Here is a 17,848-nt window from a genome sequence, read left to right as displayed (position 1 = left end):
GCCCCGGTCCCCACCCTGTCTCAGATCCCAGGTGCTGGGCGGTGAGGTCACAGCTGGCCCTCAGTCACCTGCTCAGCCTCATTCGTGCAGGCCACTCGTTGGGTTTCTAGTGGACGATTCTGTATCTCCATTTAGATGCACCACAGACCCGTCTAGTTGAGCATGCCCAGCACTGAACAAATACATCTCTCTCCTCTGATGCTCTTTGCTAGCAGAGGGTAAGACCATTCTGCAGCCAGGTGTCAGAGGTGGGATGCCCAGACGTGGCTGTCTTTCCGTGCGGCACCCATGGGTGTGGGTACCTTGCAACCAGCGTCCACGCCTTCCCTTCTGCCATCTTCCTCTTGCCCCTTCTTATTCCCACCCCCCGCCCCTGCCTGATCCAGGCCCCCTGTCTCTTCCCTGAGTTTTGACACGGACCTCGCAGCAGGTTTTGCCCTGCAAGGCCTCCTTCCCGCCAAGGCGGTCTCCATCTCACAGCTGCGGAGATCGTCCCGAGAGACCTCTCTGGTGACCTTCATTGGCACCTGCAGATCCTCAGGGAATCCTGCGGTCCCCAGAATATGGCCCCAGTGGCTTAGTGTCCCTAAAAGGCTCCTTGTGGATGCACCTCTGGCTTTCCCTTCTGCTTGCTGTCTCTTTCCTACACCCTGTCGTCCGCTGCCCGATCGCAGAGCGCCGCCTGCAGGAGAAGGGGTCCACTCTGTCCCTCCCCCGCGTCCCTCGGGCCACCCCTCCCCTGCAGTGCCTCCTTCCTGTGCATCTCCCCTCTGGACACCCCTGCACCTGACCAACTCCTGCCCTTCTCTGATACACCTGTCTGCACACAGACACAGGAGCCGTTCGCCACGGCTCCGAAGCATCTCGCGTGCATCCCGACTTAGGGACGGACGCCTCCAAGCACAAGGCCGCCAGGGCCCCATCCTCCAAGCCCAAAGTGGCACCTTACCCAGAACAGGGCCATGTTGCATGTTTAACGAGGAGGTGAATGGAACCAGTTGATTTTTTTTTTTTTTTTTGGTTTTACTTTCCTTTTCTGGAGGTGCAGGTGATTCTGTGCCGATGCAGAGGGCTCACTACCGTATCCTGGTTTCAAGTCACAAAAGTCACCGGTGATTCAGGGCACTCAGTGCTGCCCATTCAGTCAGCGGTGAGCCTCCCGTTTGGTCCTCGGGGCCAGAGCGGTTAGAAACACGAACGCACGTCGATCTTCCTCTGGGATTAAGGGAAGCTTCTAGTTCTGTCCCTTGCATAAACGAAAATAGCGATTCCCGGGAAGAAAGTTTATTTATTTTTGAGAGAGAGAGAGAGAGAAAACACAAGCAAGGGAGGGGCAGAGAGCGACAAAGGGAGAGAGAAAGAGAGAGCATCCCAAACAGGCTCTGTGCTGACAGTCCAGAGCCTGATGCAGGGCTGGATGTCAGGAACCACGAGATCACGACCTGAGCCGAAATCAAGAGCCCGATGCTTCACTGACGGAGTCACCCAGACACCCCCTAAACAAATATTAGGGAGACCCGCACTCCTTTATCTTATTCCTGGACTGTTCTCCCGTGTCTTGGGCTTCCTTCCAAAGGTAGGGAGTTTCCAACCAATCTTGTGGTTCACGAGATGCAGGGACCATGTGGGGATGTGGGGAGCAGCAGGGAGCAGCCTAGATACTCTGGGGTCTGGACTGGCTTTGCGATTCGAGAATCTAGGTCAGGGGACTTCCTAAGATGGAATCTTCAAACTTGCGGAAATTGAACACGCACGCGGAAAGACGGGAGCTCGCACGACATAGCTGTCTTGAGTTCTTTCTGCCTCCTTCTTTCACCCCTGACTTGTTTCCATCACACATTCTAGAAGCCTAGATTTCGGTGCAATACAGGCTGATCCTGGGTTATCCAAATAGGCTTCTTTTGCTTTTTATGGAGTGTGATTTCTGAACAGCACAGGGACAGGTCACACAGTCAAACGTCGTCTTTTTATTTTTATTTATTTATCTTTAAACATTTTATTCTTTAAGTAATTTCTACACCCATTATGGGGCTTGAACTCACAACCCCGAGATCAAGAGTCGAATGCTCTATGCACTGAGCCAGCCGGGCGCCCCCAGGTGTAGTCTGTTTATATGTCAAGTTCAATGTCGGGTGTGGCTGAGAAGAAGGGAGTTTTTCCTCATCTTTAAATCTACGTGGAATTTAAGGAACATTTAGATATTCGTGTTGGAGGGCTTAAACTCACAGGTTTGGGGAAAAGGTGGCAGGGCCTCATTTAAAAATCTCTCTACTGGTTTCAGTCAGTTTTGGGGTTTTCCCCACAGTCCTGAGATGCACAAGACGACGCCCGTTGGCATGTGGGCTCTCCTGGAATGCTCAGGATCTAGAGAAACGATCATTGGCAATGGATCCCCTGGACACGTAATAGCGATGCAGATTGGCAGGTGACCCGTATCAAGAATTCTAGAGAATAAGTGCGTGCATTTCGGCTGCCATGACGTTATCACAGGTGGGGTGGCTTCATCAAGGGACGTTTATTCCCTCCCGGACCTGGAGGCTGGGAGTCTGACGTCCAGGTAGGGTTGAGGCTGGGAGACCGAGATCCGGGTTGGGCTTAGGCTGGTTCCTCCCGAGTCCTCTCTCCTTGGTGTGTAGATGCCATGTTATCCCTGTGTCCTCACGTGGCCGTCCCTCTGTGCGTGTCTGTGTCCTCATGTTCTAAGGACCCTAGTCCTGTGGGATCAGGACCCATCCTTCTGACCTCATTTTACCTTAATCCCCTCTTTGAAGGCCCATCTCCAAATACAGTCCCATTCTGAAGTCCTGAAGGCTTCAACATGTGAATTTTATGGGGACATCATTCAGCTGTAACACCTACTTGGTGAGTTGCTAAGAGTAGGTCTTTAAGAGCATAGCACAGAGGGCACACTGTGTCTGGATGGGAGCCACAGGGTGTCCGAGGGCCACGTGATGAAGGACGTATCTTCCTGGGACAGACCATTAGTGAAGAACACATTGAAGCCCTCCAGCTGGGCACTCTCTCTTGTGAATGAGTGTCGCATCACCCAACATCTGCTTCCCATACTGTCCGGAAACACGGAGGGGGTTTTGCTTGCATGTCTGGAGGCCGCGTGGAACACCGCTGGCTCCAGATATCAGGCTGCACAGCGACCGTTTGGAGTCTGATGTTCCAGCCGAGTGGTTTGGCAGCCTTGCCCGTGGCGTTGTCCAAGTTCGGTATGTGAACTGCTCCTTCGGTATGTTTGAGAAGAGGCCAGGGCGTTCATTAAATGCACATTAGAGAACACGTTCTATTTGGGGATAAAGCCCTTCCGAAGGCCAGCTCAGCCCGTGGAGATAATTCTACAAGAGCTGAGTAGCTCTCTGTCCGGGGTGCAAAGTCAAGATTTCCCTGGGACCAAGGCTGGGGGTGTGCCCAAACACCAGCGTCCCGTGTCTGCTTCTCATCCTTTTGGGCATATAGGAGTCGCTGGTGTTCTAGAGTTGTTTGACCCCAGAACAGGGGTCCTCAGTCTCGGCACTGTTGACATTGGGGAACCAGGTCATGCTGTGTGGTGGGGCTGCTGTTGTGTGTGGTGTCGTATCCCTGTCATCCTTCCTCTCACTGCCCCTATAGTACCCTGTCCCCAGTGGTGACAACCAAAAATGTCCCGAGACATTGACAGAAAACCTCCTATGGGGTGAAATAGTCCTCCATTGCAGACCACCGCCATAGAGCTATAGACAGATACTAGATAGCGATGCATAGATTTGATGGATGGATGGATGGGGGAAGGAAGGAAGGAACGGAGGAAGGAAGGCAGACAGGATGGATATATAGGATAAATGATAGATAAATGATGTGTACATAGATAGGTATTTGATATAGAAAGATTGATGATCTAGATAAATATATGGACAGGTAAACAGATGATAGATAGGTGATAGATACATAGGTGTGTAGGTAGGTAGATGATAGATGGATAGATAGATGATAGGTAGATAGATGATAGATAGGAATTTGATAGGTAGGTGATTGATAGATAGGTAGATGGCAGGTAGATAGGTGGATAGGTAGATAGATCAAAGAATGATAGATAGGGGCGCCTGGGTGGCGCAGTCGGTTAAGCGTCCGATTCAGCCAGGTCACGATCTCGCGGTCCGTGAGTTCGAGCCCCGCGTCAGGCTCTGGGCCGATGGCTCGGAGCCTGGAGCCTGCTTCCGATTCTGTGTCTCCCTCTCTCTCTGGCCCTCCCCCGTTCATGCTCTGTCTCTCTCTGTCCCAAAAATAAAATAAAAAACATTGAAAAAAAAAAGAATGATAGATAATAGATACATCAATCGATAGAATGATAGATAGATACATGATAGATGATAGATAGCTATTTGATAGGTAGGTGATAGATAGGTAGATGGCAGGTAGATATGTGGGTAGGTAGGTAGATCTAAGAATGATAGATAGATGATAGGTAGATCAATCGATGGAATGATTGATTATACAGAGATACATCATAGGGACATAGGTGGGGAGGGAGGGAGGTAGATAGAGAATGTCCCATGCTAAGGAAGACTTCTCAGCTTCAGCACTGCTGACATTTGGGGCCGGTTGACTCTCTCATGTGGGGTGTCCTGCATGCTCTAGGGTCACGAGCGGCGTCCCTGGTCTCTCCACCCTCCACATGCCAGTAGAACTCATTGTGACACCCCAAAACGTCTCCACGTTGCTGAGCGTCCCCTGTGGAGAACCTCTGCCCTTGGGAGATTGACTGCTACGAACCCGGGTCACCGCAAGGCGATGGGTTAACCGGAAGGCCACTTGGTCAGGGTCCAAGAAGACAGAAATCTGGGGAGGGTTGACTTCCCTGCACAAAGAGTGGGTGCCAGCAGATTAAGGAGGGCTCTACGTGCCTGTGGTGACCGGCTCGGTGAGACAGGACTCGGGGACATCGTCGTGACACCAACTGGCTGAAGCTGCCATGTCTGCTCTGGGAGACACCTCGTGAGGGATGCCCAGTGAGGCCAAGCTGGCCTGGGGCTGCCCCCCGGTCATGCACCTGCAGGGGACATGAGTTGTCCACTCCTGCCCTGAATCCCCGAGGCCCCCCGGGTGTCCCTCCTCCCCCCTGGTTCAGGATGTACCTCATCCTGCGGTTGAAGTCAATCAACTTGAGGTTGGTCAACTCGCTTCCCACATGGAGTCTCTAAGTTCTCTTTCGGAAGTGCTGTGCAACGGATCCAGAATTAAGACATGATGGCACGTCGTAGCCAGAAGCTCTTCCCTGACACCTGTTGACCAGCTGAAGCAGGTCGGGGACCACAGGACACTTGTCTCCTGTCAGCTGCCTGCCCCTTTCTCTGGCCAATGCTGGTGCTTGCTTCTAGGTTCTCAAGTCTACTCCGTCCCAGGACAGGGTCCTCCCTTCCTTCTGGCTCAGATGCTTGCTCTGCAAAGAAGCTTCCAGCCAGACCGGGCCTGGGATGACCCCACTGGATGCCTCCCATGTGCCTATTGTGTGCCACCTCCAGGGATCTCCACAATCTGCTTCAGTACTTGTACGTCAGATACAATTCCAGTGAAGGCATTAATTCTGAGAAATCAAGTCAAACCAAGGAGTAGCTGGCTTTTTAAAAACATTGACTTGATGGAAGTCAGTGACCATATAAGAAATTCAGGACAGGGGTACCTGTGGGCTCAGTCAGTTGACCGTCTGGCTCCTGGTTTCGGCTCAGGTCATGAACTCACAGCTTCGTGAGTTTGAGTCCCACATCAGGGTCTGTATTGGCAGCATGGACATTGGGATTCAATCTCTCTCTCTCTCTCTCTCTCTCTCTCTCTCTCTCTCTCTCTCTCTGTCTCCCCCTTCCCCCACTTGCACTGCCTCTGTTTCTCTCCAAATAAATAAATTAAAAAAAAAGGGAGGCCCCTGGATGGCTCAGTTGGTTAAGCATCCAACCTTGGGTCAGGTCATCATCTCCTGGTTCGTGGATTTGAGCCCCACGTCAGGCTCTGTGCTGACAGCTCGGAGCCTAGAGCCCGCTTGGGATCCTGTGTCTCCCTCCCTTTCTCTGTCCCTACCCCGCTCACGCTCTGTCTCTCTCAAAAATGCATAAACATTTAAAAAAGTTTTTTTTAAAAATTCAGGGGGAAATCGCATGTTACCTTTGGGTGCCGAGCAGTCTCTCTCTCTTTTTTTTTTTTTTTAATTTTTTTTTTTTTTAACGTTTATTTATTTTTGAGACAGAGAGACAGAGCATGAACGGGGGAGGGGCAGAGAGAGAGGGAGACACAGAATCGGAAACAGGCTCCAGGCTCCGAGCCATCGGCCCAGAGCCTGACGCGGGGCTCGAACTCACGGACCGCGAGATCGTGACCTGAGCCGAAGTCGGATGCTTAACCGACTGAGCCACCCAGGCGCCCCCGAGCAGTCTCTCTTTATACACATGTGATCGCACAGAGAATTCAGCATTATTAAGTAGTTGGCGGAAAGGTACCTACCTCCCGCCAGCCTGCATCTTGCTGGGATGTGATGCTGCTAAGGTCTGACCCTCCTAAAGCTATGTAGGGAGCAGATGTCCATGCCAACTGCAGTAACTAATGTAGCTCCCATAGGGGGCAGCGTGTAGGGGCTCTGGAGGGAGACTTGGTCACGCTCCTCCCAAGGAACCCCGAGAGACACCGCAGGCAGACGCGGGGAAGGGAGCCTTCCCTGGACCCTCACTGTCCATCTCTCCTGCCCGCCTGTCTCCTGCTAGCTCACCAACCCTCAGACGTAGGAGCTCACTCTCTTTGTGCCTGGAAAGGTGCGTGGCCCATGGCAGGTGTTCAGACTCAGGGACGTTGAGTACGAGGACGGAGTTGGTGGTGGGGGGCGGCATCCTGGGTACGTGAGACAGCACGATCCCGACGACCAGAACAGAGAGGCAGATTTGAAGGGATAGACTCTCTCAAGTGTCTGACTGAAAGCTGGCGACTCAGGCAGGGTTTTTATATGGTAGTCAAATCCACAGGCAAAAATTCCCTCTTCCTTGGAAACCTCATGTTTTTTTTTGGGCCGGGGGGGGGGGGGGGGAGTTGGTGGCTCCTAAGGCCATCGACTGATTACACGAGGCCCACCCATATGAGAGAGAGAGTCATGTGCTTCTCCTAAAGTCAATTGACACTAGATGTTAATCACGTCAAAAAAAAAAAAAAAAAAAAGAATCTTCATAGCAATATCGAGGCTCGTGCTTAATCAAATGTCAGTTTTGTCCTGTTCCGTTCCCCCCCTTGGCTGGTCCTCCCGTGTTCCCTCCCTGGCCAGCGTCTTTCAGGCTGCGTTCTATCCACGCCTGAGCCACAAGGGCTCATTCTCTCGCTGCCTTCTCTCGGACGCCTCGTGCTCACGAACGTGGTTCGGATCTGCTTACGCGTCCTCATGGGGCAACGTGGGGAACCGTGGGACAACGGTGAGCAGTCAGCGAGCAGGGATATTTGGGACGGTGCCTTCTGCCCAGCTACAGGTGCGCCGTGCTGTCTGCCATTGCACGGAGTCAGGCTTGCAGGCGGTCACGGTCACAGGGGGCTGATTCTGCCCGTTAGGGACATTATTCCGGAAGCCTCCTTCTGATGCTTGCGTCCTGTCTGCTGGAATGGGAAACAGTGCATGGCACGGCTCGAGGGCTCCGTCCGTCTTTACCTCTTCTTTTTAAATGTTCGCTTATTTTAGAGAGAGAGAGAGAGAGTGTGAGCAGAGTAGGGGCTGAGCGAAAGGGAGAGAGAGAATCCCAAGCAGGCTTCGTGCTGTAGAGCACAGAGCCTGACGTGGGGCTCAAACTCATGAACCGTGAGATCACGACCTGCCCCGAAATCAACAATGGATGCTTCACCGACTGAGCCCCCCAGGCACCCTGTCTCTCCCTCTTCTTCCTAGTGGTCCCAGGGCTTGGGCTTTGTCCCCATGACGTTGCTGCTTCTGGATTTCTCCGCCTGGGCACTGCTCACATCCGGGGGCGGATGGCCGTCTGACCTGGGGCTTCCTGTGCCCTGTGGGTGCTGACCGACATCCCCGGTCTGCACCCACTGATGGCAGTGTCCCCTCCTTTCCCAGTCGTGACCATCACAGTAGCCCTGGGCGTTTGCAGGGGATGCTGTGGGCCCCCTGTGCACTTGCCGGGGACTGGCTTCCAGGAAACCCCAGGAGGCGGTCACCCCGTCTCCGGCTGGCAGAGTGGTGTATTTGGGGTGGGCACACACTGAGCAGGGTGGGTGGGTGATGCTGTAGATGCCACTTTGCCGACGAACAGGACGCAGCTGTCTCTGCACGGAGGAGGCACTCAGCCCCCTTCAAGGTGCCGTCAGACCGAGCCAGCGAGGGCGGGTAGGGGACCCTTGGGGAACAGAGCTGGAGGACACCCTAGGCTGGGGGATGAAGCAAGGTAAGGGTGCCTCGGGGCAGGGCTGGTTGCCATGGAGCCTGGGTGGAAAGTGGAAGGAAATTTCCAGAGCCTCAGGTTGCACAGAGACATGAGTCCAAAGGGCTAGGGTGACGCCCAGGGATGGTGTCTGCTTTTCTTGTTTTCATGGCAGAAGCCCAGCTTTATACCTCGGCATCGGGAGACAGGACAACAGCCGTTGTTAAATGAAGGAGGCCGACTTTCGAATCGGCTACGACGGCCACATGCTTTGCAAGGGAAAGACGGCGGGGTGGTCGGTGTCAGAGGTCGAAGGTGTTGCTGGGGGTTGTGGTCAGGGTCAAGCTCGTTTGCTTTTCGTAGATTCCCACGTTCTCTGGAATGCATTTCAAAACGATCATTTCTTCATTGTGCTAAAATGCACCTGAACCGAAAATTGGCCATTTTACCTGTTTTTCAGTGCACAGCTCAGTGGCATCGAGCACATTCACGCTGTTGTGCAAGCATCCCCACCAGCATCTCCAGAACCTTCCATCTCCCCAAACTGAGACTCTGCCCTCTTAAACACTGGCTCCCTTCCTTATCCCCAGCCCCTGGTCCTACCATCTACTCTCATCTCTATGGATGCGATGCCTTCAGGGACCCCGAATACGTGGAATCACGCAGATTTGTCCTTCTGTGTCTGGCTTATGTCACTGAGCATCAATTCCTCAATGTCCATCCTTGTGGCAGATGCAGAACATCCTTTTTCAAGACTGTCATGTTCTACTGTGTGCATGAACCACATGGTGTTTATACATCTGTCCACCCATCCATCCATCCACCCATTTTCTATCCATCCATCCATCCATCCGTCCACCCACCCATCCACCTGTTCATCCATCCATCCATCCATCTATCCATCCATCCATCATCCATCCGTTCATCCATCCATCCATCCATCCACCCATGATCCATCTGCCCACTATTATCCATCCATCCACCCATGATCTATCTGTCCACCCACCATCCATCCACCCATCCATCATCCATTATCCATCCACCATCCATCCATCCAACATCCATCCATCCATCCATCCATCCATCCATCCATCCATCCACCCACCCACCCATGCATCTACCCATATATCTTGTCTGTCTATCTATCTATCTATCTATCTATCTATCTATCTATCTATCTATCTATCTATCCATCCACCCATACATCATATCTATCTATCTATCTATCTATCTATCTATCTATCTATCCATCCATCGACCCATGCCCTACCCATATATCTTGTCTGTCTGTCTGTCTATCTATCTATCTATCCATCCATCCACCCATCCATCCATCCATCCACCCATGCACCCATCCATCATCCATCCATCATCCATCCATCCATCATCCATTATCCATCCACCATCCATCCATCCACCATCCATCCATCCATCCATCCATCCACCCACCCATGCATCTACCCATATATCTTGTCTATCTATCTGTCTATCTATCCATCCACCCATCCATCCATCATCCATCCATCCATCCACCCACCCATGATCCATCTGTCTACCCACCATCCATCCACCCATCCATCATCCATTATCCATCCCCCATCCATCCGTCCACCATCCATCCACCATCCATCCATCCCCTATCCATCCATCCATCCATCCATCCATCCATCCATCCACCATCCATCCATCCCCCATCCATCCATCCATCCATCCATCCATCCATCCATCCACTGACACTTGTGTTGTTTCCACGTTCTGGCTCTCGTACTTCGTGTTAATGCCGAGTATCTGTTCGTGTACCTGCTTTAACTGCTTGCTGCATTTTCTGTGTCGAATTATATCTCCTTCCTGTTTGTGGAGGAGCTGAAGCATTTTCTCTTGTTGGTTTTCTTTTCTTTTTCTGCTCCCCTTGCGTAGGGCTTTCCTTTGTCTCTTCTTCCCACCCTCCTTCAGTGCCAGGTAATCACACGGACAGTCTGATACAGATCTTTGTGTCCTTAAAGCGCGCGCGCGCGCGCACACACACACACACACACACACACACACACACACACACACGACTCAGGCTCTGTGCTGTCAGGGCAGAGCCCCACACGGGGCTTGAATTCAGGAGCCATGAGATCATGACCTGAGCCGAGGTCAAGAATTGGACACTCAACCGACTGAGCCACCCAGATGCCCCTACATACTGAATTTTCGACCCAGGAATGCCTCCTTTTCTCATCCCACTGGTGATAAACCCACTTCTTTTTGCCCTTGCATTTTCATTGTTTTTTAGCCTCTACGCGAGGGGCGGAGCCCCGCAATGAACCGGTATTAATTAACAAGCGGATTGGCCGACGTGATTCATCCTGTTTCTCCTTCTCTAGGCTCAGATTTTAAGTCGTTTGTGGCCACCTGGACCCCTCGTCTCTGCCCGCAAGCCCCAAGGGATGACTAAATACTCGTACATTGTGTCTTTGAATATTGTGGCTCTTATCAGTAACCCCCCACGGCGTTGCCCATTCTCTCCATACGAGAAAAGCCTTAGTAGTGGAGATTTGAAGGAAAGATGAGCCAGGGGCACCAGGGCCCTCAGGATTTTTTTTTTTTTTTGTAGCCTTGTTTTTCGACTCCTTGGGGAGTACTCCACAGCGCACTTGATATATAGTGACTTTCGTAGGATTGTTATTGATGCTTTGTTGGATCTTATTGAGAGATTTGTGGGACAGATGTGTCTCCATATATCCATACACACCACTGTCCTGCGCCCCACTCAGTCATTAGTGTGTGACATTTGTCCCTGTGATGTTGGGATTTTTGGCAAGAAATAGATGTTTGCTCTTTGTCCCTGGCACCGAGGCCCTAAAACCCTTGGAATTTCCTAAGTGAGCAGAGTGACAAAGGTGGCTTTTGTTATGTGAATGAGGTGACTTTTGGAGAACCTCCCCCCCCCCCCCCAGGGCAGAGGGCTGGTTGCCGGGGAAACTAATCCTGTAATTGGAGGCTTGGGCTGCTCAGACCCACCCCACATCTCCCGGGAGGGGAGAGAGGCTGGAGTTTGCGTTAATCCCCAAAGGCCAATGATTTCATCAACCTCGCCTACTGGATGAAGCCTCTATGAAATCCCAGAAAGACGGGGTTTGGGAGTTTCCGAGTTGGTTGGTGAACTTGGGGAGATTTGGAGGAGACTGCTCACCTGGAGAGAGCACAGACGGTTCCCCACACCTTGACCCCCCGCTTCTCTTCCATCTCGGCCATTCCTGGCTTCTGTCTCTTTATCTTAAGCCGGTGATTTACCTCGTTATGTGTTTCCCCTGAGCTCTGTGAACCGCTCTAGCAGATTAATGGAACCCAAGGAGGGGTCTTGGGAACCTCTCGTCTCTAGCGGGTCAGTCACAAGCACAGGTGACAAGCCGGATTTGGAATTGGTGTCTGAGGTGTCTGTTGGGCCATTGTTGTAGGACTGCGCCCTTCTCCTGTGGGATCTCTGTGGTCTCCAGGTCGACTGTGTCGGAATTGAGTTGAATTGTAGGATGCCGGGTTGGTGTCCCAGAATCGCTTCATGGTGTGGGGGAAAGAACAGCGATGCGTGTTGAAATTGGGAGCAGAAGGGTAGACACTAAGTCCTATCTTTGCCCAGATACATCTATATCTCAACCCACTCGTGCCCCAAATTGCAGTTCAGCTGGAACGCAGGTGACAGACTGCTCTCGTTGACCCACTCCTTCTGCCTGGATCTCCTGGTCTCCACCCATACAGTCCTTGGATCTATGCACCTTCCACTTGGCTGATTAATCCCCAAAGCTCCCTTTCATTCCTTACTACTGGCTGTCTCTTGGCCCTGTTCTAATCTCCCTCATTGTGAATTCTCTCCTGTGCCTTTGAAGGGTGAAATCAGGTTGCATGAAAACATGGCGATGCATTGTTCTCTAGAGCTGAGAAAGGCTCTGCGTGGATTATGATCCTGGCTGTGAATCCGTAGGAGCCACAATAGGATATATCCACAGAATGGGTGCATCCTAATTGATGAAGAGACTGTGTGCGCGTGTGCGTGCACACGCATGCACGTACTTACGCATTTGAGAGGTGGGAAGGTAGGGTTCTGCGTATTTTTTCAGCTTTTCAACCAAATTCACAGCTGTAGAACACACTAGTGCCGTGACCTGTGTAGTTTTGGCCACTCGGGGTCTTTTCAAGGGCTGAGCGCCATGCCCAAACTCCGGAACACCATGCTTTTTCCGATGGGTTCTAGCCAGATTCACCACCCGTCCTGTTCCAGAGAAATCCAGAACGTCAGGGGCTTACATACAGCTTTCATTCTACACGTGTACCACCCAGGTGCTATCTGGAGCCCAGACCATATTTGCTCACCAGAACGGTGGATTCATTGTTGGATCCCCACGACAGCAGAGTGTGCCTGCCATATGCATTTGTGACACCGAGCCTTGGTAGTGAAGCCTCCCCAGAAGGAATGTTCTTGCTGTACTAATCAAGAAGTCAGTCAGCGGCCCAGTCGGTTAAGGGTCCGACGTCGGCTGGGGTCACGGTCTCGAGCCCCGCGTCGGGCTCTGTGCTGACAGCTCGGAGCCTGGATCCTGTTTCAGATTCTGGGTCTCTCCATCTCTCTGCCCCTCCCCTGCTCATGCTCTGTGTCTCTCTGTCTCTCAATAATAAATAATCCTTAAAAAAAAAATGAAAAAAAAGAAGTCAAGGGCGTGTGGCCGCAAGGAAATACTCCTCTGGACTTTCAATGCTAGAGAGAACGTGGCCGTCTGGTCAATCTGTGTCACTGCAAAAAGATTTCTCCAGAAAGTCTGAAGAGCAGCAGAACAGGACCCCCGCCCCTGCCAACACCGTTCGTGCTCCCCATATGCCTTCACGCCTCAATCCCGCACATCATGGGCCCTCCCAGCGGCAGGAAGCGAGAAGGGGAAGCAGGAGACCTGGGCTCGGCTCTCAATAAGTGAAACAGGGACTTCCTGCATGTCCTCACGTCCGCACTCCCTGTACCGGCTCGGAGAGAACACGGCATCCGTGCAGAGGCCGCGAGCGAACAGGTGCCGTCCCGAAAGGCATCCTCACCCCGAAGGCGCTGTGCGTTTGCACACGCATTTCACGGACGCCTTTTGTGTATACGACCGTGGCTTGTTAGCACGTGTACCCGTCAGTGGTCGGCAAAAGGAACATGCGTTTTAATTTTGATTTCATTTCTTATTTTTCTAACGTTCGTTTATTGTTGACAGAGACAGACAATGAGCAGGGGACGGGCAGAGAGAGGGGGAGACACAATCCGAAGCAGGCTCCAGGCTCCGAGCTGTCAGCACAGAGCCCAACGTGGGGTGGAACTCACGAGCTGCGAGATCGTGACCTGAGCTGAAATCGGACGCTTAAACGACTGAGCCCCCCGGGCGCCCCTAAACATGTGTTTTAAATGCTTCCCTTCGGCACAGCAGGGCTTCCCCTTTCCGGGATGGGGAAGGTTTCCTCCCTTCTGCCTCGAGTTTGTGTTTCTCTGCGTGACCTCCTCTCCCGACCCCTGTGCACGCTTCTTCCTTTATGATTTTCTCTTGAGTGCATCTTTCCGGTCCTGGCGAGCTGTCCCCCCGCGTGTGGCTTCGTCTTTATCTTGTTGGCACGGCCCGTCCCAGCAGGCAGGACCCTCTGCTGGAGGCGGACGCCCCGAGCCCACTTCTCCAAGCAGGGGGGGTTCTCGGTGCATAATTGCACTTTTTCTCGTTTGGTCATGAGGCTGCTTTCTCCTGTCACCTGTTACAAGGGTCCCCAGTCCTGTGGGATCAGAGCCCACCCTGGTGAGCTCATTTTACCTGAATCTCCTCTTTAAGGACCTTATCCCCTAATACGATCACATTTTGAGGTCCTGGGCATAGGGCTTCTGCATATAATTTTGGGTGACAGAATTCAGCCTGGGAGACACTTTGTTATCACAACATGCTCTTGGGGCTCAGTTGGTGAAGTGGCTGACTTCAGCTCGGGTCATGATCTCACAGTTTGTGAGTCCGAGCCCCTCATTGGACTCTCCGCTTAGCACAGAACCCGCTTCGGATTCTGTGTATCCCTCTGCCTCTGTCCCTCCCCTGTGTGCGCGCTCTCTGTCTCAAAAGTAAAATAAACAGCAAAAAACAAACAGACAAAAAACATGGTAGCAGGTTACATCTACATACGCATACTCAAGCATCTGTTCCCCTATATGAATATCTCAATAAGTATACGGCATCTTTCTTTTTTTTTAGGTTTATTTATTTATTTACAGAGAGAGAGTGGGGAAGGGGCAGAGAGCAAGAGAGAGAGAGAGAAAGAATCTGAAACAGGCTGTTTACTGCAGTGCAGAGCCTGATGCAGGGGTCAAACCCATGAACCGTGAGATCGTGAGTTGAGCCGAAATGAAGAGCTAGATCCTTAACCGACTGAGCCCGCCCCGCGCTCCTGTCCATATGGCGTCTTACTGTCCGTTCACGCCCGTGCCCTAACGTCTGTGTGTCCCTGGCGCAGCTCTGACTCCCATGTGCCGTCCCGCAGGTTCTGGACGTGCCACGATGAGCGCTTCCTGTACATGCTCATGGAGTTTGTGCCCGGCGGCGAGCTTTTCAGCTACCTGCGGAAGCGAGGCCGCTTCTCCAGCAGCACCGGGCTGTTCTACTCCGCGGAGATCGTCTGCGCCATTGAGTACCTGCACTCAAAGGAGATCGTCTACAGGGACTTGAAGCCGGAAAACATACTGCTGGACAGGGATGGCCACATCAAGCTCACCGACTTTGGGTTCGCCAAGAAACTGGTAGACAAGTAAGTGACCGTTTTCACCCATTTCAGCCCACTTGCCCGGTGCCGCGAGGCCAGCGTTGTGTGCTCCGTGGCCGCGAGTGTGTAAGTGACGTCCTGCTCTCTTTGTCTTCTGTGCCGGGCTTCCCTTCCTTGCATAGCGGCCTCAAGTCCATCCGTGGGGTTGCAAATGGCGGGACCTGCTTTTTCGGGGCTGAATAATACTCCCCTGTGCACCAGGGTTCCCCTTTCTCCGCATCCTGGACAACACCTGTCCTGTCTTGCCTTTGTGATTCTAGCCCTTGACAGGTGTGCGGGGGTGTATGTCGAATTAGTGATTCTTTTTATCACAATTATACAGGTGCATGTGTACTGTGCACAGAGCTCTCTTCCCTCCCCCCCACCCCGGCCATTTCTTTTTTTTAAAAAAATTTTCTTGAATGCTTATGATTTTTGAGCGACCGTGAGAGTAAGAGCACAGATGCTGGATGGGGGTGAGTTGAGTTCCAGGAGCAAACAATAATTCTATAAGGTGAAATCTTACGCAGTTGGGCATACGATGCCTTTTTTTGGGTGCACTTCGCCCCATGATCTGCCGTGCTCCATTTAGCTGAGGATATGTTCGGACCTAGTGTGTACGATTATAGAATATACAACGTATAAACGTCCAGCCTTTAGCTTAAGTGAGGCTAATGCACTTGTAACGCCCGTCTGTGTTGATTTCCACGGGTCTTTAAGTGCCGCGAATCACAGAGACCATATTCTCTCTCCGTGAGGAGTAATTCAGCCTTTATAGATACAATTCAGGGCAGACAGTACCGTAAATCCCATGCATTTAAGCCCGGCGCATTCATGGCACATTTCATCAAAAATACCTCATCAGATATTTCATCAAAAATATTTCATCCATGGGGCGCCTGGGTGGCGCAGTCGGTTAAGCGTCCGACTTCAGCCAGGTCACGATCTCGCGGTCCGTGAGTTCGAGCCCCGCGTCAGGCTCTGGGCTGATGGCTCGGAGCCTGGAGCCTGTTTCCGATTCTGTGTCTCCCTCTCTCTCTGCCCCTCCCCCGTTCATGCTCTGTCTCTCTCTGTCCCAAAAATAAATAAAAAACGTTGAAAAAAAAAAAAAAAATTTAAAAATATTTCATCCAAATAACCTGAAAACAAAAGAAACAAAAAAACCTACAAAACCGATGTGCGATGTGATGGGAGTGTCTACACAGCGTGAAAGAAAATTTTCCACACCCGTCTCTATATCCTTCCGCCTTACTTGCCTCTTTGGACTCAGAATCTAAAATTCTATCCAAAACCAAACCTTTAGATCCCGACAAGCCCCACATACTGAGTCACCCAGGTGCCCCAAGAAGCCTTGTTTTAAAAAGTAAAATTTTAATTAGATAGCATACTTAACCCACTGCATCTCAAATATGATTATTCCAACACATAACCCCTGCAAACAGTTGGGCGCGTTTACGTGAATTTTTGGTGCGTCTCAGGGTACTACATTTTCATCAGAAACACTTACTCTGTGCTTTAACCCATAAAATTTACAGTTGGGAAGATAGACGCACATGGCCAGGCTTTCCAAAAATACTGGAAACTTTCTCAGCAACTGTAGTGAGTATTGGGTTTTAAATTTAAGTGTAGGGGCGTCTGACTTCGGCTCAGGTCATGATCTCGCAGTTCGTGAGTTCGAGCCCCGCGTCGGGCTCTGTGCTGACAGCTCAGAGCCTGGAGCCTGCTTTGGATTCTGTGTCTCCCTCTCTGTCTACCCCCTCCCCGGCTCGCACTCTGTCTCTCAAAAATGAATAAACATTAAACAAGTTTTTTTTTTTTTTCAACGTTTTTTATTTATTTTTGGGACAGAGAGAGACAGAGCATGAATGGGGGAGGGGCAGAGAGAGAGGGAGACACAGAATCGGAAACAGGCTCCAGGCTCCGAGCCATCAGCCCAGAGCCTGACGCGGGGCTCGAACTCACGGACCGCGAGATTGTGACCTGGCTGAAGTCGGACGCTTAACTGACTGCGCCACCCAGGCGCCCCTAAACAAGTTTTAAGTTTAAATTCATTAAAAGTGGATTAAAATTTCAATTCCATAGTCATTCCAGGTCATGATCTCAGGGTTGTGAGTTTGAACCCCATGTTGGGTGTAGAGATTACTTACAAATAAAATCTTAAAAAAAAAAAAAGAAAAGAAAGAAAGAAAAGAAAAATCTCCCCATATTTTTCCATTTCTTGATGACATGGGGATGGCTAAGGTGATAATTCTATTCCTCATGTTATGGAAACGTCTGCATTTATGAGAACGTTGATTTTGGTCGGAAGCAGTTTTGCACGTTGTGATGCGGTCAACTTCCGTCTGATTATCCCCTGTGGAATTTCCCGTATACCCTTTGTAAGAATAAGGCCCATAAAAGCAAACTGGTCTTCCATACCCCTGTGAACGGAGACCCTATTAACACATCGTAGCTGGTTTAGAATATTGGGGCCCGTCCCCCGTTGGCATCACGTCGTAGAAAGTCCTTACACCCCCTTCTCTGCTTTTCGTTTTCTTTAAGTCCTTTTATTTGGAAGTCTGATTCCAACCATCCCGCCTTAAAATGTTTCACGCATTCGCTTGCTTCTAAGTTTGGCGAGCGGTGTTCTTCTGCAGTTAACCCATCGTGTCCATTTAAGACTAAATGGATGACGGGGGTGTTGTAGATAACGTCACGCA

General features: G+C 51.3%; 1 protein-coding gene across 2 annotated transcripts in view; it reads left to right on the top strand.

Annotated features, from left to right (window-relative positions):
• PRKX (protein kinase cAMP-dependent X-linked catalytic subunit) overlaps positions 1–17,848 on the top strand; it is a 75,341-nt gene that overhangs the window by 29,393 nt on the left and 28,100 nt on the right. For both annotated transcript variants that reach the window (XM_058714338.1, XM_058714337.1), the window contains exon 3: positions 14,892–15,155. In XM_058714338.1, coding sequence (XP_058570321.1) covers positions 14,892–15,155 — 264 coding nt within the window. The remainder of the gene's footprint in view (positions 1–14,891; positions 15,156–17,848) is intronic.

The sequence above is a fragment of the Neofelis nebulosa genome, chromosome X (genome assembly GCF_028018385.1).
Source record: "Neofelis nebulosa isolate mNeoNeb1 chromosome X, mNeoNeb1.pri, whole genome shotgun sequence".
NCBI lineage: Eukaryota > Metazoa > Chordata > Mammalia > Carnivora > Felidae > Neofelis > Neofelis nebulosa.
This window is presented reverse-complemented; position numbering and strand designations above follow the sequence as displayed.